Source organism: Nannospalax galili, unplaced genomic scaffold (genome assembly GCF_000622305.1).
Source record: "Nannospalax galili isolate Female #2095 unplaced genomic scaffold, S.galili_v1.0 scaffold38, whole genome shotgun sequence".
Taxonomy (NCBI): Eukaryota; Metazoa; Chordata; class Mammalia; order Rodentia; family Spalacidae; genus Nannospalax; species Nannospalax galili.
Genome location: NW_008342636.1, coordinates 2,818,900 through 2,840,429, shown reverse-complemented (window position 1 = coordinate 2,840,429; position 21,530 = coordinate 2,818,900). Strand labels below are relative to the sequence as shown.

The 21,530-nt window shown below is 47.4% G+C and overlaps 2 protein-coding genes across 2 annotated transcripts in view; one reads left to right on the top strand and one right to left on the bottom strand.

Moving 5' to 3' along the window:
- Positions 1 to 5,037: 5,037 nt before the first annotated feature.
- Positions 5,038 to 12,596, bottom strand: LOC115071342. The gene is made up of 5 exons (XM_029566229.1): positions 12,513 to 12,596; positions 8,614 to 8,679; positions 7,918 to 8,108; positions 7,693 to 7,822; positions 5,038 to 6,520 (listed from the first exon to the last, which is right to left on the bottom strand). Exons 1-5 carry the CDS (start codon positions 12,594 to 12,596, stop codon positions 6,182 to 6,184), a joined length of 810 nt encoding a protein of 269 aa, XP_029422089.1. The 3' UTR covers positions 5,038 to 6,181.
- The window catches only part of Prdm6 (PR/SET domain 6), a 102,319-nt gene continuing 87,583 nt past the window's right edge, over positions 6,795 to 21,530 (top strand). The window contains exons 1-3 of the mRNA XM_008838729.3: positions 6,795 to 7,133; positions 7,621 to 8,200; positions 16,720 to 17,027. Of these exons, the coding sequence (XP_008836951.1) occupies positions 7,636 to 8,200; positions 16,720 to 17,027 (873 nt within the window). The 5' untranslated portion in view covers positions 6,795 to 7,133; positions 7,621 to 7,635. The remainder of the gene's footprint in view (positions 7,134 to 7,620; positions 8,201 to 16,719; positions 17,028 to 21,530) is intronic.

The following is a 21,530-nucleotide window of genomic DNA, read 5'->3' as shown; positions in this document are numbered from 1 at the left end:
AGACCAGAAGAGGGCGTCTGATCCTCTGGAACTGGAGTCACAGAAGGTTATTAGTTGTGTGTGGGAACTGAACCCAGGACCTCTGAAAAAGCAACCAGTGCTCTTAACAGCTGAGCCATCATCTCTCCACTCCCTTCTTTCTTCTTTTAAAAGGAGAGCAACCATAGCTAATTGGATCATTGGGAAATATTTTTGTTTATTCTAAAATATTTTCCTACATGGTTTTTACAGCAGAAGGCTCTAGATCACTAGTCTTTTGAACTTCTCAAGTTGCCTACTTATTTGTTTGTTTGTTTATTCTTCCACAGAAAGAGTAGATGAGCGAATCATAGCTTCGCTATCCAGAGCCAGGAAGTGGCACTGGCAAGCTCACAAAATCAAATCCCAGGGCTGCTTCTGCTGTGCTGGTGTCTCATCATCCACCCCTCAACTGTTTTTCAACTGTTTCAGTCATAAGTTAATTCTCAGACTCATACCAGAGTATATTTTAACTCAAAACACTCTTGTGACAGCATCTTTCTAAAGCTATGAAATGTGAATTCAGAGCCACCAAAAAGATAAGAGTCCTGGCTCTTAAAGAGACTAGCCAGCCAGCTGTTTGTTCTCATGAATTAGGAAAGAGTTAGCTGGGCCTTCCATAAGCTTTGTGAAGGCCTGGTCTTTGCCTGCTTAGAGAGTCGCCCTGTGTTAAAGTGCCTTTGTCACTCCTACTCTGCCCATGTGAAGGCAGAAAAATCTGTGGCTCATGTCATTTTCTGAAGCTTTTCTTCATCATCTCCTAGACCAAAAAAGAGAACTTCTTCTTCTGAACTCTAATGCGACTTACTGTTTGGGGATCGTAGGGAAGGAGAGCTAGACTTTGAAACACTTCATAGTGTGAAATCATGGGTGTAAAGGGCACCGCACTGTCACTCCTGACTTTTGGCACAGCAACTGTCCAGTGTCTATTTAGGCTTCAAAACAAGTTTTCCATCTCTTGAAAGAAACTAAAATAGATTTTTTTTCTTCACTAAAGGCTTATATACATAGAGAACAAAGACTTGCTGGAAATAGTCCTTAAACACAGCCTAGTGTCACCCTAGCTCAGAGGAGAGAGAGAACCTGAATCCATAGAGAAGAGTATGGGATGAGGGACAGACAGGCCTCCTAAGCACCTGCAGTTATATACAAGAGCTTTCAGGAAAGCAAGACTGTGGAGGGATAGCCTTAGGCCCCCTCATTTATGGGGATGACTGGAAACCATCCTGCCTCCTAGATACTGTTGCCAGGCACTCAGGGGAACTCATCATGCACCAGGACCTGCTAACCCTCAGAATGCAAATCTACATGGCATATGTTCCTAATTTCTAACAGATGCACTGTAATGTGCTTGCCTCATCCTGATTATAACTTAAAGTATGCAGTCTTCAACTGATCTAGGCCACAATCTGGTTACCAACAGAGGTCTTTCTTAAAACCAGGAAGTATTTGCTAGAACTTCAAAAAAGATTGCCCTAAAGACTTATCAGTCATTTCTCCTATACCACAGGTCCACATGAGATGGTATATATTGCAGTTGTAGGTAACTTTGGTTTGGTTTAAATATTGTTATAGACTTGGAAAAATCGAAGTTTCAATTCCTGGGGAAGGGTAGATGGACAAAAGCTAAAGTGAATATATAAGTATCTAACAGGGTAGTTTATCCAGGCTGATTATCTTTTTCTTGTCTTCTTGGGATTAAAAGAAAGGAAAGAAAAGAGGGAGGGAGGGAGGGAAGAAGGAAGGAAGGAAGGAAACAAGGAAGGGAAGCAGCTGTTTTTCACTCAATGGTCACTCATTACATCTTTACAGGAGTGAACTGCCACAGATACGTTTTTAACTCAGGAGACCTTAGCAAATTATAATGGCTGATTTTCCTGTGAATGGGAAGGATATATTTAGAGGCTTCTCTGGGAGACGGACTGGCCCCAGGGATTAGTAATATTCTGTGGAGCTTTTCACCTCCAGGTCAGTAGGTCAAATCCAAATCAGGCCTAGGGTGGCTGAGAAGCAGTGTGTGAGTGACAGTTGTTGGGTGACAAAGGTGAAAAGAGCTAGCTGGTTCTGCTGCATTTCAAGTGAAATGAACAGGTGCTGTCTGCTCTGGTCTTGGCAGAGGAAAGAGAATGCTCAGAAACAGGCCGAGCTTGACCTCCTGGCTACAACTTTCATCTTTCACCTGGCAAAGTGAGGAGCTTGCCTTTACACCATAGTTGTGACAGGGAAGAGATAAGAGAGCATTTAAACTTCTTATATCCCTTAAGAGGATGGTGTGTCACCCAAATGTTAAGACTCCTGTGTATCATCTGAGGAAAGAGCTGCTTCTGCCTGAGGAGCAAAAAAGCACCTTCCACCTCACTCACTCCACTCTGTCCTATCACTGAGTACCACAAAGAAGTGATGAAGTAAATGAATCAATGGGAAGACTGCAGTGATTCAAATAAGTGGTGGGCTTTCTTGATTTCAATGCATTTCACAACCCAAACATTGGAGCATCTGGAAGGTGGGGCATACAGTACAGACAGAGAGGTCCCATTTGTCATCTGCTTCATACAAAGCTTAGGATGGAAAGCCCCATTAGTTTCACCCTTTCATTGCACATTTGAAGAACTTTAGATCATTGTGTCAGACTTCGTCAGCAGCCCGAGGTAGGTCTAGCTGATGTAAACAGAGCATCAGTGCACTGAGAGGATAGCTGGTGTCCTGAGGAAGCAAGTGAAGCCAGTAGCTCAAGAGACAGAATTCCAAAGAGGCCTTTTTACTTCTTTAGCACTTGGGCCACAGAGTAAGCCTTCCCAAGCATAAAACTGGCATCATCTTGCTTTATCTCACCCAAAGTTCAGCTTTTATGAAACACCTAGTCATGGTCACACCAATCTGGGTATGCTCTTTTCCTCCTTCCCTTATTACTTTGTATAGCAGTTCCTACTCTCTGACTACTCACCTATTATTTCCTCCCAGCCTCTATCCCCTTAGAATGTAAACTTGAAGACCTGGACTCAAGGCATTGTTCTATAATGCCCCACAGTCCCATTTCTGAGAGATTACATATCCACCGGAACTTACCTGTGCCCCTAGGAATGGTAATTTTTAGATTCCTGGTCAGGGTAAGTCTGGAAATGGCATAGAGGGAGCTTTCCAGAGCTTTTTCTCTTTGGTTTGAACTCCAGGTCCTCCCTGAGATGTCTCTACGCAGATCCTAAATCAGGAGCTTTCTGGACATCTATAGAAGATGGGTCTATAGGCAGAAAGGTCCACTAGAGGCCAGAATAACTGTCCTAAGGGATGCCACATTTTCAATCAGAGTTTTGATGACAAGTTAAAGGGACCTGCCCACTAGCCCACTAGAATGGCTAAGCACATTGCCCCTCTGTAAACAGCCTCTCTCTCTCTCTCTCTCTCTTCCCCTCCCCTTTTCTCTTACTCCTCCTTTCACCTGCAGCTCCCCCCTCTCAATCCATTTGCTAGGAAAATAAATCTCAAGGAGGCAGGGTGAGTGGATCTAGAAGAACCCTTCTGAATAAATGTCTATATTAATGAATTATTAACTCAGCCACCCATGACCTTAAACCTAGAAACGTGAGCACCCAGGGCAGAAAGAAGAGCTGTTGAATTCTTTATTGGAGTCCTGTCAAAGGTGACGGCCATTTGTTCCCCTCCCCCATCAGGAAAAAATAATTAATATGGAAGGCAAACTTTTTAATTGTATGTCAAACGAAATCTGATAGAGGATCTCCTGTACAGGTTGCGTTGCTGCTTTCCTGCCTCCCTTCTCTCTTCCTGCTCTGCCTGGGCTCTCTTCCTCCCCTCTCTGCTAAGGGTAAAATGGGCTTCCTAGGGAGAATTTTCGGGGAAAATGCTCCAGAAAATGATAAATTCGGGTAGTTAATTTATCGATCCTGACTCCTCTTCCCACTTGTTTTATTTCAGAGGTCATTAATCAATGAAGAAAAACACCACCGTGTCCCCCTTTTGCATTTAATACACTCTCGCTTCTTATTTATTCCTCTGGAACAAATTCCCAGCAAATATTCACCCATCGATTTGGGAGCGATGGATTTTTATAAAGGTTTGATCGCTTCCTAAGTGGTCGGAGTGATTTGTTAGCCCCTCTTCTATGCAGTGAAGAGAAAGGGCACAGATCTGAGGGACGCAGCCCTGCGGTCAGTGGGCGCACTTTCTAAAAACCCGAAGACACGCCAGAACGACTGTGACCAAGAGCGCCAGGTCAACCGGGTGAACGGGGAGCAACTTCCAGAATGCTTCCTTCCTGCTAACTGTGCTGTGCCCCAGGTGTGAGGACCCCGCAGACCTCCACCTGTGCCTGGGACCTTCTGTAGAGGCACTAAAGATGCCCAGGCCATAGACATTTCCCTGGAGACCTTCTCCTCTGCCCCCGGGCCCTCGGAGTGGTACTTCCTAATTGTCCCTGCCTCCTTCCTCCATACAAGGTTCCTTTGTCCTCTGGTACCTAGGGTCCTGTCACCTCGATACCTCATTCATGTCCAGCACTTCTGGGATGTGTGGCAAGGGTGAGAGTGGGAGAGCCTTGAATCTGACAGGTCCGGCATTTCATTTATACTCACAATGGGAGAGAGGATCTTTGCCTTCTCAGCTTCTGATCTCTGGAGCATCCCTACCACCTCCCAACTCAGCTCGATGCAGTGGTAAAGGTTTGACTAGTGTAGATAGGAGAATGCACTTGGCAGCCCACTGACCGGGGTCTGAATGCGTCTCCATTTCTCATTAATGGCATGACCTTAGGCAACCTACCTACCCTTTTTTCGGTCCTGCGGTTCCCAAATAATGTCTTCCCTGTATGGCTGGGAGGCATACTAAACGTATGCGCTTCCCCTGTCCTAAGCTCTCATTAACCTGTCAGTTTATTTTAGGATAAGCGCGCGCGCGCGCGCGCACACACACACACACACACACACACACACACACACACACACCCGGTGTGTGAGTGGCACGAGGCCTCCCAAGCAGTTGTGCAACCAGCGCCCCAGTTCCCGAGATTTCCCAGGGAAGCGGGGGGTGGTGGCGGGGGGAGATGGTTGTGATTCTGTGAGGCCTTCATTCCTGGGGACCCTTCGCTAGGAATAAGCGGGGTTGGGAGTAGACGTGCGTCTGGGCTGCAGAGCGGTTTCCGGACTTCCCTGGCCAGAGCTCCCCGCTTCACACTGAGAAACGTCCAGCCAGGTCTTAGCAAAGAAGTAGGGGAATGTGAGAAAGAGAGTTTGCTCTGGCTCCCGCGGCCCGGCAGCCACCACAGTTCTGGAAGCAGATTAATTGAAAGGGGCCTGGAACTTCATCCTCTCCTCCCGGGAATGGTGCAAAGTCTGCTAGGACTGCCTGGTTAGCCTCGGGGTCCACAGAGCTGTGGGTTTCCTCTCCTGGTGCGCGCCTCAGACTTGGGTGCTATCAATCTATCCAGGAATGACGGATGGCCTTGTCATAACGACGCCAGTCAAAACATTTTCGGTCCAACTCTGTTACAACCAGTAGGGAGGCATCCTGTGTGAGACCCGGACCAAGTCTAAACAGCGCGTTTCCCAGGCTCAGACAAAATGAGTGGTGGGAAGAGAAAAAGAAAGCAGAAATTAGGGAAGATTGGAGATTATTTGTTCGAGATGGTGACTGCTTAATAAACTGGGCTGTTTGCGGAAAGAGAAATGCCACCCCCCCCCCTTTTAGGTGTGGACAAAACTCCGGCGAGGGGAAAGCGCCGGAATTAGCCAATCTCACAGAGCTTGTCGCTGCCCTCTGCCACGAGTACCAGGAATATCAGAAAGCTAAGAGCGTGGCGCCGGTGGCAAATGGGTGGACGCTGGATTTCTTATGGTAGAGGGGCTGCGGCCCAAAGCTCTGGAGATGGCATGGTGAAGCTGGGTCTGCAACTTGCACCCCGCACCGCTAACGCTAGATTTTCGGTAAAGAAACCTGTATTTGAGCTCCTGGGGCAACCCAAACAGCTGAAGGTAAACAGACTCTCCTGAATCCAGGGGCAGCGGAGGCACAGACGAAACCCTAGATGCTTGCAAGGCTCGAGGTGCCAAGGAGTGGGAAAGAACCCTTCAGGAAGGCTGGGTTGTGCAAACTCCAACGCAGCTGCCTGTCAACTCCGGGCCAAGCTGGAGTCCTGCCAGGACCAGCTCGCTCTTTAGGGACCCTCACTCCCAAACCCATGGCTCCGCCACGCCTGTCCCGAACGCAGCAGACTGGGGGTTTGACACCAGCTCACAGCGCGCCGCGCCTCGAGCTCAACTTTTCTCCCAGGAGGATTTATGTTCGAGGTTGCTTGGCAGGCAAGACAACTCTGGCACCCAACAGCATTCCAGGAAAATCCGAACCCGGCTAAAGCGCAAACTAGCTCCCTGGACCAGGTCTGCTCGACGCCCGCGGTACGCAGCATCCTTCGCCCACACTCCAGCAGACTCGGAGATGCGTACTGGTTTTTGTGTCTTCCAGCGTTTTCGGGTTCCGGACGCTGCGCCGGCATCTAGAAAAGATACGTTTAGGACAGACGGAGGCAGCAAGCGAACTGGAGACGTCACGCCAGGAAAAAAAAAAAAAACTGTGGGGGGTGGGGGGGGGGCGGCAGAGGAGGTGTTTGCGGGAGAGGCGGGGGCGCAGCGGCGCGCTGCGGGTCCAGTTCAGTTAGAACTTCCTTCTTCCCGCTCCCTCCGCTGTGTTCTCCTCGCCGTGTGCTCTCTCTCTCTCTCTCTCTCTCACACACACACACACACACATGCACGCACGCACACACGCACACACTTGTATTCCGTGCTGTCGTAAAACCCACGTGTCCAGTCTGGACGCTGCCAGAGTGGAGCGGCGGCGCCGAGGCGGCCGAGCGCAGCAGCCCGAGGCGGCTCGGTCCCGCGCTCCGCTCCTCCTGCGCTCCCGCGCTCTCAGCCCAGCGGCTCTTGCGCCCTCCGCGGGCCTCCGCGACCGTCGCCAGCATCCTGGGAAAGGCTCGGGGCCGCGGGATCCCTAAGGCTGTCTTCCTCCCCGGGGACATGTAGCTCACCCGGGACTCCCACTCTGTGATCGCACATCGAAACCCCGCGCGCACGCACGCCCCCAGCTCCCCGGCTGCTCGGACTTTGCAGGTACAGTGTGGCTCAACCCGGGTCGTGAGTGGGGGAGGCCCCGAAGCACCGGGAGGTTTGCGGTCTCGGGCTGGGGGCGGGGGGCGAGACTGTCCCGCCTCCCGGAGCTGGAGGCCAGCACGGCCGCAGAGCTGCGCCACTTCGCCTCCGGTCGGCTCCAGGGTGCCGGCGGAGGGCGGGGGCCGCGTCCTGCAGCTGAGTGGTGCGGGAAGCGCCCAGTCCGGGGTCCCAGCCTAGCAGGGTGGGACTGGGATCGCAGGCTGGGAGACAGCGCCGGGTACTCGCAGCCACCTCTGCGCCGCTCTGCGGCTTCAGAGTAAACTTTGCGCCCGGGCAGAGTTGGGAAGAGGGGGCCGCGGAAGCGGGAGGCTGCCAGCCGAGCCGAGGGCGCTGTGGCCCTCCATCCAGGTCCCCGCCGCCCTCCTCTGCGCCCCTGGTCCAGGCTACCGCTCACGCTGCGCTCCTCCCTGCCCTCCTCTGCCCCCAGCTCCAGGCGTCGGATATGCTGAAGCCGGGAGAGCCCGGCGGCTCGGCCTTTCTTAAAGTGGACCCAGCCTACCTGCAGCACTGGCAGCAGCTCTTCCCGCACGGAGGCGGCGGCCCGCTCAAGAGCAGCGGCGCGGCGGTTCCCCTGGGCGCGCCCCAGCCCCTGCAGCCACCGCCGCCGCCTCCCGAGCGCCCCGAGCCGCCTGCGGACGGCCTCCGGCCGCGGCCAGCTTCGCTCTCCTCCGCCTCGTCCACCCCGGCTTCCTCCTCCACCTCCGCCTCTTCTGCCTCCTCCTGCGCCGCCGCCGCCGCCGCTCTGGCGGGGTTCTCGGCCCTGCCCGTGGCGCAGATGCCGGTGTTCGCACCTTTAGCCACTGCAGCGGTGGTCGCGGAGCCACTGCCCGCAAAAGACCTATGCCTCGGCGTCCCCGGTCCCGGGCCGGCCAAGTGCGGCGGCGGCGGCGATGGCCGGGGCGTCCCGCGCTTCCGCTGCAGCGCGGAGGAGCTGGACTATTACCTGTACGGCCAGCAGCGCATGGAGATCATCCCGCTCAACCAGCACACCAGCGACCCCAACAACCGTACGTAGCCGCAGCCCTAGCTTTCTCTCTCCCCTGACGACCAACAACACAGGTCCCGGAGGCGGGTTTGGATGAGAGAGACACGGGTTGGGGTTCTGGTCCTAGCCACTGTCCCGCGCCACCCAGATATCTGAGGCAAAACTTTTATGGTGTTCGGGTGGCCTGGTGGCGCCTGGGACTGTGTCTCTCCGCTCCCTCCATCCCCGCCTCGCCCGCCTCAAGGGTTTGCAGCCAGAGGTGCTCCAGGACCCGGCCTGCTGCCTGCCGCCCTGGGTTCAGGGCCAAGCGAGAGCAGGCAGCTGGCGGAGGGCAATGCCCCAGTGGGCCCATCCTGGTCCTAAACGGATGGGCGGCTCCCCGCGTTTCCAAGGAGCGTGGACCCTAGGGTTTGTTTGTAATTCTTTATAGCCCACCTTTCGAGTTAACTGTGGCAGCTCATTTTCGGGCGGCGTGATTGTTGAGGGCTCCTGAGCTGCTGGCTAGAGGGGCAGGAGTAGGCGTTTTGGCGGTGACAGTGGGTCTGTTTCTTAATGTAGGCAGGGGTTACTGGTAGGGCTGCTGTTTATTTAGAAAAGGAGGAAAAGAAAAATGTCCGCTTCTTAATGAGAACCTTTCCAACATCAGGGCAGTGTTGTGCCTTGTGGCTCCCTCATTCCCCAAGAACCCTAGATCCTGCAAACGCTTGCAACCCGTGTTGCTTCCTTTATTCACAAGGGCGACAATGACTTAGTAAAAGAAGTTTACTTTTGTGAATGACTAGCTAAATATCAAGACTTTCAGTTTGGTTTCTATATTCAATTTCAAAAGCTTGTCGTGAGTACAGTTATATTCTGATGTTTGGAAACAAAACTCAAAGAAAAAGCAAGAATGTGTATTGCTTTGCATCTGCTAGTTTGTGGTAACTTCAGGTTATGATATTAAGCTTTACACCTAAGGTTCTGGGATAGGTGTTAAATATACTCCCAGAAATCTCTGGGCTGATCATTAAAGCAATGGAAACATGTATCACTGAAAGTAATACATGTTTTGGAAGTTTTATATGCATTCATCAACTTTCTTCAATTCATTCTTCATCTTGCTTCCGTTTGACAAAAGTAGATCATAAATATTTACTTTTATTTTATTTTAATAAGCTACTTTCTATAAAATGTTTATCACACCATAAACTTGAATTGTTGCCAAAACGAAATAATGTAATTAGAATGATAATTGCAGAAGGTTATTACTTTGATGAAAAAACACTGGGCATTAACTTCATCACTGAGGTGTATTAATCTCATAATGATTGGAGAGAATTATTGTGATGGAGATAGTAATCACTAACTTAAAAAGCAGTCATATTTACTTTTTTCCTTTCTAGCATCTGAGGGGAAAATGGGGTTAAAATTGGAACTTCGATTCCAATTTCCTGTGCAGTTAAGAAATCTCTTATATTCCAGGGTTTTGAATCATTTTATAAAATTCCATTGGCTTAATGAAGTTAAAAAATACCTATTCCCTCATGAATCTCTTGTCCATGTTGTCTTAAAATCAATGCTTTTAAAGATGCGAAATAGAAAACAAAAAATGTGTTGGAAAAGGCAGTTCTTACTGCTAAGTGAAATAGAATCGCTGCAGATTGGAAGTGCCTATCAAACTTGCAGTTTCTTTTCTGAATTAAGTCAGTCGTGGATAAGACACTGGCAACATAGTCCACACCTCTGTTGAGCTACATGTGTTCAATGCAGCTTTGGAATTCGGTATATTGTCACTGGAGGAAACGTACGCTAATTAGAGAAAGAATTAGGACAGATTACTAATTAACATTTGGATGTGGAACCAATTTATTGCCTAGATATCTCTTTTTTTTTTCCTGGTTGGAAAAGGTAAATTATGATCTTATTTATTATTATTTTGTTTATCTTCTGGTATCTTCTTTTGAGTACAGTGGACTGCTTCGATATTCAAAGTGCAGGAAACAAGACAAAAGGGAAAGTAAGTTAGATTGTCTTATAAGAGTTGCACCTCACATTGCTCACTGATTAAAGGGATAGTTGGAAAGAAAATAGAAAGCTAACATGTAGCTCTGGATAATAGGAAAACAGGCCTCCCATTCTTCCAGGAACTTCTCTGGGCAAGTGAGCTTTGGCACCCCTTTGAAACCATGCGATGTGTTTTGAAGAGAAGCAGTAGCAGTTTGAGCTAACTAGGAGCTTCAAGTGAATCCAAAACGCAAAGATTTGAAAGTTTCCCTTGGGAAGTTGGTATGTTGGTCCCTTGAAAGACAGAACAAAAGCTTCCCCTTATTCCCTGCTATAAGCGGGTGGGTGGATGGGGGAGAGGCTGAAGGGAGGCACCTATTAATTTATCATGTGTAGATTTCCTAGCTTTCATTTTAGTTGTTTGCCATTTTCCCTCTAAAAGAATTCTGCAAAGTGATCATTCAGCATTGCTTCAGTTTGTCAGTTCGTATTTAGAGTGTCTAGTCATTTCTCTTTTTCTTACTAGCCAAAGAAGGGTCTCCTTACTTCTCTCTTCCCTTTAGAGCAGTAGCTTTTTGCCTCTGATTAGTAATGCATAACACCATTGCTTAGCCACAGTCTACCTTGAGATTCTGTTATGGCAGATGCCACCGCGAATGAATACTTAGTTCTTTTCTGCCAGATTTTCAAACACACTAGATGCAAATTAGCCCAAGTGATTTCCTCTAGTAGAGTCCCGTTACCAAACTGCAAACAAGCGGTTGAAATACACTTTCCACTGAAGCTCTCAAGGCTTGGCTGCTGTTTTCTTCCCTTAAAAGTCGAATGCTGTGTCCTGTAATACACACAGGGTGGGACTTTTTTTTTTTGCCCTTGTTGGCTGCTGGATTACCAGAAGCCATTGATCCTCAGGAAGCTTGATTGTTTTCTGAGATCCTGTCACTGGTCTTAGAGGATAGCAAGACATGGTCAGTGGGTGAGCCTGGAGTATGTGTAAAGGCTCACAATTGTCTCTGCAGAGTTAGTTTTTCATACCTTTCTGTGATGAAGCTCCTCCTTCATACATGAGAGGGAGAAGGGAAATGAACCTGTTCTGGTGTCTAGGCATAAGAGTTGGATCACACTATACTTTCTCCAACAGGAGAGACTGGGGGAGGAAGGGAATTCTCTGACCTCTTCTGATCTAAGGAAGCCGTCCAGTGCAGGAACAAGCAGGTGTATACATGGGTGTGGCATTGTTGGCAGTGCCACACTTGCCAAGGGTTTGTGGGGAAAGGCTGGGAATAGTAAAGGAAATTTGGAGCCAACGCTGAAGCTGTACTATAGGATGTGGTGAAGTGGGAAGGGCCAGTGTGTTCTGACTTTACCCTATTCTCTTCCCACTGCATTCTCTTGGAAGCCTTTTTAAGAACCCACAAACCAGCCTTTGCTGTCTCGGAGACACACCCTCTTTGCCCCTCGCGGTCCATCATCCCCACTGTCAATGACCAGCAAGGGATATATTTTAGATTTCAGACCTGGTCCCAGGTGGGAGGGAGTTTCAGTGTCTGTGTGTGGCCTTTTATATTGTTCTATTTTTCTTTTTCTCTTATTCTCTCGTTTTGTGTGCAGGCCCAGCCCCACCTCGTAACACACATGATTTAGCTATTTTACATCATTTGTTATCTAGCTCCCTGAAACTGAACATAGAGCCATATATTAGATTGAGGTTAGAAGAGGTGGTGACTGTTTATTTAAGGTGATAAAATGGTCCATCAGCAGTAATCTCCATCGATATGTGCCACCAGGAGATGAAGGATGAGGGGACAAGCCACAATTAATTGCCCTATAGTTTTGTAGGAGAGAGTGGAGCCAGCCCAGACCCGCTTCGATCTCCTCTCGCTTCTCCTATTCATCATCTCCGCCTTGTATATGGTGGCCTCGCAGGGGCAGGGGCCGGCAAGGTTTATCTCCTTGCAATATTCTCTCACCCTCACACCCTGGCGCTCCCATTTAATTTATTAATACAGTCATCAGGAGACAAATAAAATCCACATTTTCTCCCTCTCTCGGTCTTTTCCTCACCCTTTGTCTCTTTCACTGGTCCCAGAGCCCCTCCGGCAGGCTGGGCAGCCGAAGCTCTGCACTTCTACACGTTGCTAGTAGCTGTGCTCTTCCCTCAGTGTCCCCAAGATCATCCCCACTAGCTAGGCAGCCCTGCGGGGCGTGTGACCACAATAGGCTCTTCCTCCTGGTGGCCGCCTCGCCTTCGCATCGCCCAGACCTCCTTGGGGTGGGTGGGGCTGGAAGGAAGATCCCTACTCAGGAGAGAAGGACCGGTGCGTGGCCAGGGAGGGCAAGGGCAGACTCACCCTGGGAGCCCATCGAGGATGAATGCTGGGTGAGGCCTTCAAAAAGTCATCCTTTGGGGAGAAGGCTGCCTGACAGCTGCACATCACTCCCGGAGGCTGGCAAGGATGGAGCCCTGGGGTGTGACCCGGTGAGAAAGGCTCCCTGAGGGCCTGCTCTGGCGGCCCTTGCCCTTAGTCCCCTGTGCCCTCCCCCAGCCTCTTCAGATTAGCACAGCTTTGCCAGTAGGCGGCACTCCCGGGACCGCGCCTCCGGGGCATCGATCAATGGGTCCCGGCCTCTCAGGGCTCGGCCTGCAGGAAAGAAGGCTGCGACCTTGTCTGCAGGGAGGAGGATTTACGGCCGAGAGCCGGTACCGCAGCCGACCGCTCAGCAGGCTCTCCAGTTACTCTTTGGTTTCCGTAACCAAAGGCTGTGGGGGCATGGCGTGGCCCGCACTCTCCAGCCAAGCTCTGGGGTCAGAGCCCTGCCAACTCCCACACCCGCCTTTCGGGTTTCCTTGCAGATACCAAGAATCCTAAAGTGCTTTCACCTTTCCTAGAATGAGAAGTGAAATTCTAGAAGAGACCCATGGCCTACTTTGCCCCCTCACACAGAGACAGGATTAGTTTAAAGTGGTAAAAATAGCATATGCACTTACAAAAAAAAATTTTTTTTACACAGTTAGATGGATGTGCAGACCTGAAATGCAGAGTGAAAGTCTACTTTCCACCTCACTTGGCCTGGCCTTCTGAGGTCAGTGGTTGACCAAGCCTGCAACCCACAGATAACCCTCTTCCCTCACCCATGAACCCAGACAGATGTGCTCAAAAAGAGACCTGGATCGCTAAGATTCCCTATGCTTTAAGTGGCATTTTTGATGCATCTTTCGAATAATAAATGTAAATTTGTAAAAAAAAATCCCGATTTTTATAGGCCTGGAATGCCGTGTGGGTAGTTGTAGTTTGGAGATGTAGCCTGCTTGTCCTTCAAACCTTTTCATGCTGGTGTTTGTTGCCCACTGGCTAGAAAAACTTCTAGAATGCTTGCCAACTTGTGACATATTTGTCAATCCTGCAAAAAAGTTACTTGTTTAAAACATCCTCTGGCTCCTCTGGGACACTGAAACATGTTAGAAATAAATATTTTCAGTTCAGGAGATTTTTGTGTATTAAAAATTGTTAAAGTCTATGCCTAACATTTTTATGGCAACCAGTCAGCTTTTCTGAGAGAGTATTTTTATATTTTTATTAAGACTTATTATGTGGACTAACTAAGTGGATTGACTTGGCTAATTTTCATGGAACTTAAGATACAAATAGTCTTTTAGATATTGGAGAGCCTCAGTTTTTCAGTACTTTGCAAAATACTATTGTTTTTTCAGCATGTTGTAGAGAAAAATGAGACTTAAGTTGAAGAGGACTTTAGAGGACTTCTTGGAGAAATGAGTTATCTGTCACTCGTTACAAATATTACTGAAGTGTGCCTCTTCTGTGTGGGTAGTGACTGCTGTCTATTGCTTCTTATCTGGTTATCCACAGGGACCATGTGATGGTAGAGACCTGAGGAGCTGATAGAATCTTTGGCATTGGTTGTTAGGCTGTGAATAGTAAATGTTTTTGCTTCTCGCTCTTTGCTTAATTGAGTAACCCAGAAAAGAAAAATCAGTTAAGCAATTCCTTGGGGTGATTTATATTCATTTTCATGGGCACATTGCCTTTTCTTATTGTCATTTGTTTTTAAGCTACTTTTGCTGAAGTGCTGAGTGGCCATCTCTGAAGTCAGACAGTGACATTAAATTTTGGACAGCATCTATTTATTTTCCTTTTCATTCTTGTACTTTAGCCTCCTCAAACCTGAAGGTAGGTGTGTGTGTGTGTGTGTGTGTGTGTGTGTGTGTGAGAGAGAGAGAGAGAGAGAGAGAGAGAAGAGAGATCTATAGCTCAATCATGCCAACATACATTTTGTTGCCCCAAAATGGTTACATCAGTGAACTATTTCAATTCTATTGATTGAGTTGTGAGTTGATATATAAAATTCTCCCAGCATTCATTAGTCTTTCTAAATCTGGGGTTTGAAGGCTTCGGTGTCAGGCAGACTCAAATGTGAATCTGTTCTCTGTTGCTTTCTAGTTTCTGGGCCTTTGGTCAAGTTTCAAACCTCGTGAGGCCTCTTTTGCCTCACCTGTAAAGTGGGAATCATGATAATTAGATAATATGGGAGCAGTTTGGTTCAAGACAAAAGACACACAGAATGCTCTAAGTAATAATATTTATTGTCTATTTCCACAATGTCTTGATTTTTTCACAATCAAAAGCTTGAAAAGGTGGATGAGTGAAATTTGTGTTTTTGAGGAATTCCCATGGGAACAAGTGTCAGCATACTCCCATCTAGGCCCTGAGGTCAGCAGTGAGCCTTGCACAGTCCTCCTTTAGCTTGTGTTGCTAGCAGAGGAGGGCTTTTTGGTGTTAATGGAGGCTGTAAGATATACCTACAAAAACAGTTGTTGCTTCTCTCCTGTGTAGCTTGGGAAAAAGCTCTAAAGGCTGCACCCTGAAGGTCCCCTAGGTTCTAGGGCTATCTTAGCGGTGGAGTGGTTGCTGAATGGGGAAGACACAGTTAACTGCAACCACCTCCAATGAGACAGGATATTTGTGTATTCAACCATAATAATCAAATAAATGGCAGAGCAAGAGTTCTTTCACCATGCTGGGTTGTGAGTCCACTTTCCTGCATTTCTGCTTAGAAAGTTCCTCCCTGACTTACCGTGTTACAAGTTTCTTAGGTGGTCCATTAGTTTCAGCACAGACAAGGCACATGTAGTGATCCATCAGGGCTAGCTGCACCAGAGGCCAGGGCCAGATGCCAGGAAGCACCGAGTCCAACCCGAGCATCTCCTGCTACCTGGCTCTTATCATCCCCACCAGTCTGGGTATATCAAGTGCCAGGTCCAGTGCCACAGGCCTCCTTTGCAGGAGGACGCTAAGGCTCCCCAGGGAGGCAGGGCTAGGAAGGCCGGGTCTTGCTGGCGGGCGCCTAGACAGCCTCCTTGGCTCAGGCCGGCCGAGCCCAGGCGCAGACACGGCGGCTCCGCCAGGCCCATTAATAACCTTCAGGGCGCTGAGATTCGACAGCGCGGTCGCCGCACGCCTCGCTTCCCTGGGACGCCAGGCCCCTTTCCCGCCCCCTAGTTCCAGTCGCGTGATGGACACTGGGTGCTCCGGAGCAGCAGGCTTGAGGGGTAGGGAATCTCCCTGAGAGCCAATGGCTTTGGGGCAAGTCAAGGACAGGTTCAGCAACAGCTTCACATAGTTGAGCTAATCTCATTTAGCTCGAGATCAGTCGTCGCGCTGTTGGTACAGGCTCTATTGAACCATTACCCGGATCGTTAAAGACCCAATATCCTGATCCTTTAACTTGCTATTCAGTTTGCCCCGGGGAAGAGGTGTGCAGAGGCTCACCCGACTCTCCAGAACATACCTCCAGTCCCTGCTTGTCCCGGAAAATGACTGAAGTTCCTGGAATGGGCGCTGGCCGGACGGCCAGAGGCCGGGTCATAGCCCCCACCATGGTCAGTCAAGGGCTGAGGCTGCGGCTCGCCCTCCGAAGGGTCGCAGGCGGGCTTGGCCCTACTTTTAGCATAGGGCTTGGGAGGAAGCTGCGGAGTTAGTGGTGTACAGCCAGGGTGATTAAAAATCATCTCTGGCCTTCTTCCATCCCCTCTTCGATAGCCCAAGAAGAGAACCAAACACCAGCGTTCGAACTTCTAGAATAACAGACTAGAGATAACAGGCTAGGCCAGAGACGAACTTCTTGAGGGTCCAAGTGTAAATATACTGTGACCCGCAGGACAGGAGAAGCCACCGGGTACAGGCGCCGGCCAGGGAGAAAGGCGGAGAGGCGGGGAAGCTGGGTAGAGGAGAAGTCACCCTCGGCAGGTGCGGTGCAAGGAGCAACCACGCTATCCACGCTGGCTCTGAAGGTTTTGGGGTTCCCCAGGCTCCCTGCTCTGTAGCGGGCAGATTTGAGAGATGAGAATTCCCAGGGAGCGGCTCGAATTCCTCTTTCCTACTTCCAGTGGCCTTGGTGCAGCTAAGGTGTCACCCCCCCAACAGGTGGCTTACCCTGGCTGGCAGAGAAGCTGCTGTTTGGGGGGTATACCCGAGGATGCCCGCCCCCCAGAGGTCGGGCTAACGCTCTCCTTCCCTCCTTCCCGCGTGTCTCCCACAGGTTGCGACATGTGCGCGGACAACCGCAACGGCGAGTGCCCTATGCACGGGCCGCTGCACTCGCTGCGCCGGCTCGTGGGTACCAGCAGCGCCGCAGCCGCAGCTCCCCCGCCCGAGCTGCCCGAGTGGCTGAGGGACCTGCCGCGGGAGGTGTGCTTGTGCACCAGCACTGTGCCCGGCCTGGCATACGGCATCTGTGCGGCGCAGAGGATCCAGCAGGGCACCTGGATCGGGCCTTTCCAAGGCGTGCTCCTGCCCCCAGAGAAGGTGCAGGCTGGCGCAGTGAGGAACACGCAGCACCTGTGGGAGGTAAGCGGTCCCCTGCAGAACACCTTGCCCAGCAGACTGGGCACCCCCACCCCACCCCTAAACAAAGCCTGGCCCTTGGTAGGTAGAAGTTCCCTCTCCTTACACCAAGGTGGTGGAGAATAGGTTCCCCTGTTCTGCAGATGGCTGGCATCTCCCGCAGTAGGATTCTGGCAGAGTGTGGGTTGCCAGTATCAGCCCAGTCAGAAACCCAGAACCTGCTGATTTCTGGAGGTAGAGTCACCTTAATTTGCCCCCCCCCACCTGGGAAGGATTAGCCCCTTGATCTCTCCATCCTGGGGAAAAGATGGAGCAGAGGAGGCAGAAAATTCGAATGAAAGCTAGTGGACTTTATGTCTCATTCCTAGCTCTTCCCATGGATTTCTGGAGCAGAAGGACCAGAAGCTGAAAGAGTCAGGCAATTTTCTCCTACAAAAACAACCTTGTAGGGATAGGGTAGAGTGCTTGCCTAGCTTGCAGGAAGCCCCAAGTTTGGTCTCCAGCATTACATAAACAGGGAGTGGTGGTGACCTCTGTAATCCCAGCATTGGAGAGATGGACACAGGACAAGCAGAAATTCAAGGCCATTCAGGACTACATAGCGAGTTGGAGGCCAGTTCCCCGACCTCTTAAAACAAACAAAATTTTGTAAATGCTAAATATGAGAGACCAAAATATGTTTTTGAACTTCCAGAGCATTCAAGCCCCTTTATGAATTGTACTGTGAATCAAAAATAACAAAGTTCACTTCTTTTCTGACAAAGTAAAAGACAGTTTTCAACAAAGTAGATAATCAAAACATGGGAAAACTGAGCCTCTTCCTATAACTTAATCCCTCCTGGTATTATTTAAAAATAACTTCTCAAAAAAAACTTCTCTGAATAATCTTAACCTGAGACTCCTCCCAGGCTTTGTGGTTGATTAGTGAGGTCCACTCCCACTCCACACATGGAGAGCTAGTTATGAAATACAAGATGCTAGAGGCCACACCCTTAAGTAACATGTAAATCAGACTGAGACCAGGTGACTAATGAAGGAGGAATCATCAGAAAAGAAAGATTCTTGAATGCCAGGAGCTAAGTTGATGTGGATTCCAGGGCTCCAATAATGGGTTATTTCAGCAACTGTGTGCTTTCTAGTCACATATGGCTCAGTGACTTATTAGCATGATCATTTTCATTGTGAGCTGCCCCATATTCACTAAATAAAATTTATGAAACTTAAAAATCCACTTACTTATTTGTTGAGCTCCCCTCTGGCCAGCTTTGTATTAGGTTCTGAGATACAGTATGTGAAAAACAGACCCCCTGCCCAGAACCCTCACATTAGTTAGTGGGGTCAGGATGCCGAGGGCTGTGCCTGTAAAGCCTCGTTTGATGGAGGAGGAGTGAGAGTATGAGCCCATAGCCCAGCAGTCCATGGGCCTCCTGCTCTACTGGTTTTGAGGAGCCCTGGGTCCAGGCTTCTTCCCATATCACTCCAAAACTTGCTGGAAAGCAGTGAAACATTTTTAGCCTTTCAGGATAGGATTCCTGAGTGTGCTGAGGGGAGGGCTGTCATATTTAAGTTACCAAATGGGGCTTTTCTTAAACAACTACAATAACAAAAACAACCAACCGAATGACAATAACAAGACCAAACAACAAAAATAAGACAAACACAAAAACAAAAGCCCCAGAAATTTAATGTCCAAAATGAAACAGGAGAAAATGGCTTGGTATATAGATGCGTGGAGCTAGAAGTTAGAGCTTTCACATAGCAAAACTGGCAAGTAGGATGTAAAGAAAGCATCTGGTTTTTGACACCTTTCCTAGTTGGTTTTTGTTTCTAACTAATTAAGTTGTAACCTCCATCATGGTTTAAAGTTTACAAGGCCAGGCCAGGCACTCTTCATGTTCCAGCGGTATTATTAAGGACTCTAATATCATATCACTAAAGGCCTTTCCTGGGGAAATCACAAGGCAGGCATGGTACAGGCTTTGCTCCATCTGCAAATGTTAAACTGAACACCATGATCCTGCCCTCTGATGGCTGTCTATTTTTAGTGTCCAGAGGACAAAGTCATAAATGTGAAAAAAAATTCCCATAGTTCATTTTTTTTTTCCTAGAAGGGCTTGAGTGATCTGGATGTAGGCAGGAGGCCCCTACACATACAGGATACAACACATATTAACACAAAACTATAAAGCCTTTCCCTTATACCCTTATTTTATGTGATGAAGCAAAAATTATGTTGTAGTAATAAAACTGATTTTTAAATTTTTTCTTGATACTTTCGTGGATTTAAAGTAAATTTTACCTGTTATTAAGGGTATGTGAATTGAATGTGCTAGAAAGATACATGGGATTCTGTTAAAATGTGTAGTTAAAAAAGACCTACTGCATGTGCGTTTGAATCTACGGGCCCCTACTCCTAGTTCAGAATGCAATCTTTTTTTTTTTGGTCTTTTTGAGACAGGGTCTCCCTGTAGTCCCAGCTGTCCTGGAACTCACTATGTAGACCAGGCTGGCCTTGAACTCACAAAGATCTGCCTGCCTCTGCTTCCCAAGTGCTGGGATTAAAGGTGTGCGGCAGTCTATTTTTTAATAATCTGTAACAACAGTTAGAATGATATACATTTTGAGAGACTGAGAAGATAACTGAAATTTCAACCATGTAAAATGTCTCCTGAGAGATCATGAAAAATGTGATTGACTGGGGAGAGGTAGTTTAGTGGCAATGTCTATTTGTACAGACAAAACACTTTTTAAAATAGGATGCAGACTTTTATTAGTAGAATTACTTTTAATTCATGGAGTATGAAGGGCTAGGACTGTAGCCGAGTTATTAGAGTACTTGCCTAGAGTATATGATACCCTGGATTTGATCATCAGCACTGTAATGAAAATAGGCATTTTGGCATAAACCTATAATCCTGCACTTGTGAGGTGGAAGAGAAGGGTCAAGCAGACAAGGTCATCCTCAGTTACATAGGGAGTTTGAGGCCAGTTTGGGCTGCTTGAGACCCTGACTCAACAAAATAAAGCAAAACATCAAAAAAACCTATGATATGAATTATGAAGTTAAAAAATTAAGTACCGTGATTTATACAACATGACTTTGAATCATATTACATTTAATAACAGAAAACTAAAAGTATTAATTTGCTCCTTAAATTTTAGTCTTTAAGTTTGAATGCTTTTGTGAAGAAGTTTTAATCATTGTTTATATTAACCACTATCAATGATTGGAATCCACTATAAACCTATATAGGAAAGACTTGGCAATAAGTTTCAAAATGACTCATGTAATAATTATTCACTTAAAATCTTATTTTAGATATCTTCTGGAATGTTAGGATAACTGAGAGCAAATGTTTTAAAAATATTTTATTTTAGTTTTTGAGAATTTCATACACAGGTTCTGTCCCTCCCAGTTCCTTCCAACTCCTCCCATACCTCCTCCTCCCTCTAAATTTCTTGTATTCTTTGACTATTATTGTTACATACGCATTTGTAATTATATATATACACACGCACACACACACATATGCACATATATCATGCACTGAGTCCATTTAGTGGTGACTAGAACAGATTTTTAAGGACGTTAAAAGCTGTTGAATCATGAACGATTTCATTTTAAAAGTCAATTGTAATCATTTTTTGTGTTTTCCAAGTCATTTACTAATGAAGGAACGCCTTTATATTTAGAGCTCAATACACAGGTCCTGATAGATCTTAGCAGAGTTACTTATCTTTATTTTAGTACAATAAATGGATTGCTAATCTTTTCCTGTTACTGTTTCCAAGTAGATGATGGATTTTTGTTTCCGTTTACAGTTCATTGTTTTCAGTAGGGTTGTACTTCAGTCCTTTATTATACACATGAAGGATTATTACAGAAACAAGCAGATCCACGTTAGTCACTGCTTTTGATTATTCATCAAAAGCTTCATTTTCTTTGTAGAATAGTTTTAAAATACTTCATGTGTTTATGAGAAAATCTGAGAGTTTTTCTTTTTGTCATTTCTTTTTTCCCCCAGTAATGGTCTAAGGTAATTTTTTTCTAGTTTAAAGGGATTAGCAAAGTAAACACCAAATTGGTCATTTTTTTGTGGGGTGTGTGTGGGGCAATTTCCTTTAGAATTAAAATTTTAATGTATTTAAAGAGCACTAAATTCAGATACTTGAAAACAAAAGCCTTACAGGGCACATTAAGCAACCCTCTGGTTATATACATTTTTTCTATCAAGACTTAGATACAGGCAACATTTCTATTTGGATGAACTGGGAAAAGAATTCTTTCTGACTGTTCTGCAAAGAAAACAGACTCTTTCTCAGCAATTATGTCTTATTGATGAGAGTGAGATAATTTTATCCTAATGTGCTTTCTAATAAAGAAATGAAAAGGCACATTTGATTCCAACATTTATGAAAACATTATCTTAGTTATTAATGTGCTCTTTTTCCCTTGAGATAAATTAATCTACTTGTATATGGTTTCCTATTTCTGCTTAACATCAG

Coding starts and splice junctions, on each gene's coding strand:
- LOC115071342 (XM_029566229.1), bottom strand. CDS start 12,596: ATGTGCAGCTGTCAGGCAGCCTTCTCCCCAAAGGATGACTTTTTGAAG. Junction 7,823..7,917: donor AGAGCGGCGGCGGCGGCGGC/GCAGGAGGAGGC, acceptor GGCCGTCCGCAG/GCGGCTCGGGGCGCTCGGGA. Junction 6,521..7,692: donor AGCTGCTGCCAGTGCTGCAG/GTAGGCTGGGTC, acceptor TATCTTTTCTAG/ATGCCGGCGCAGCGTCCGGA.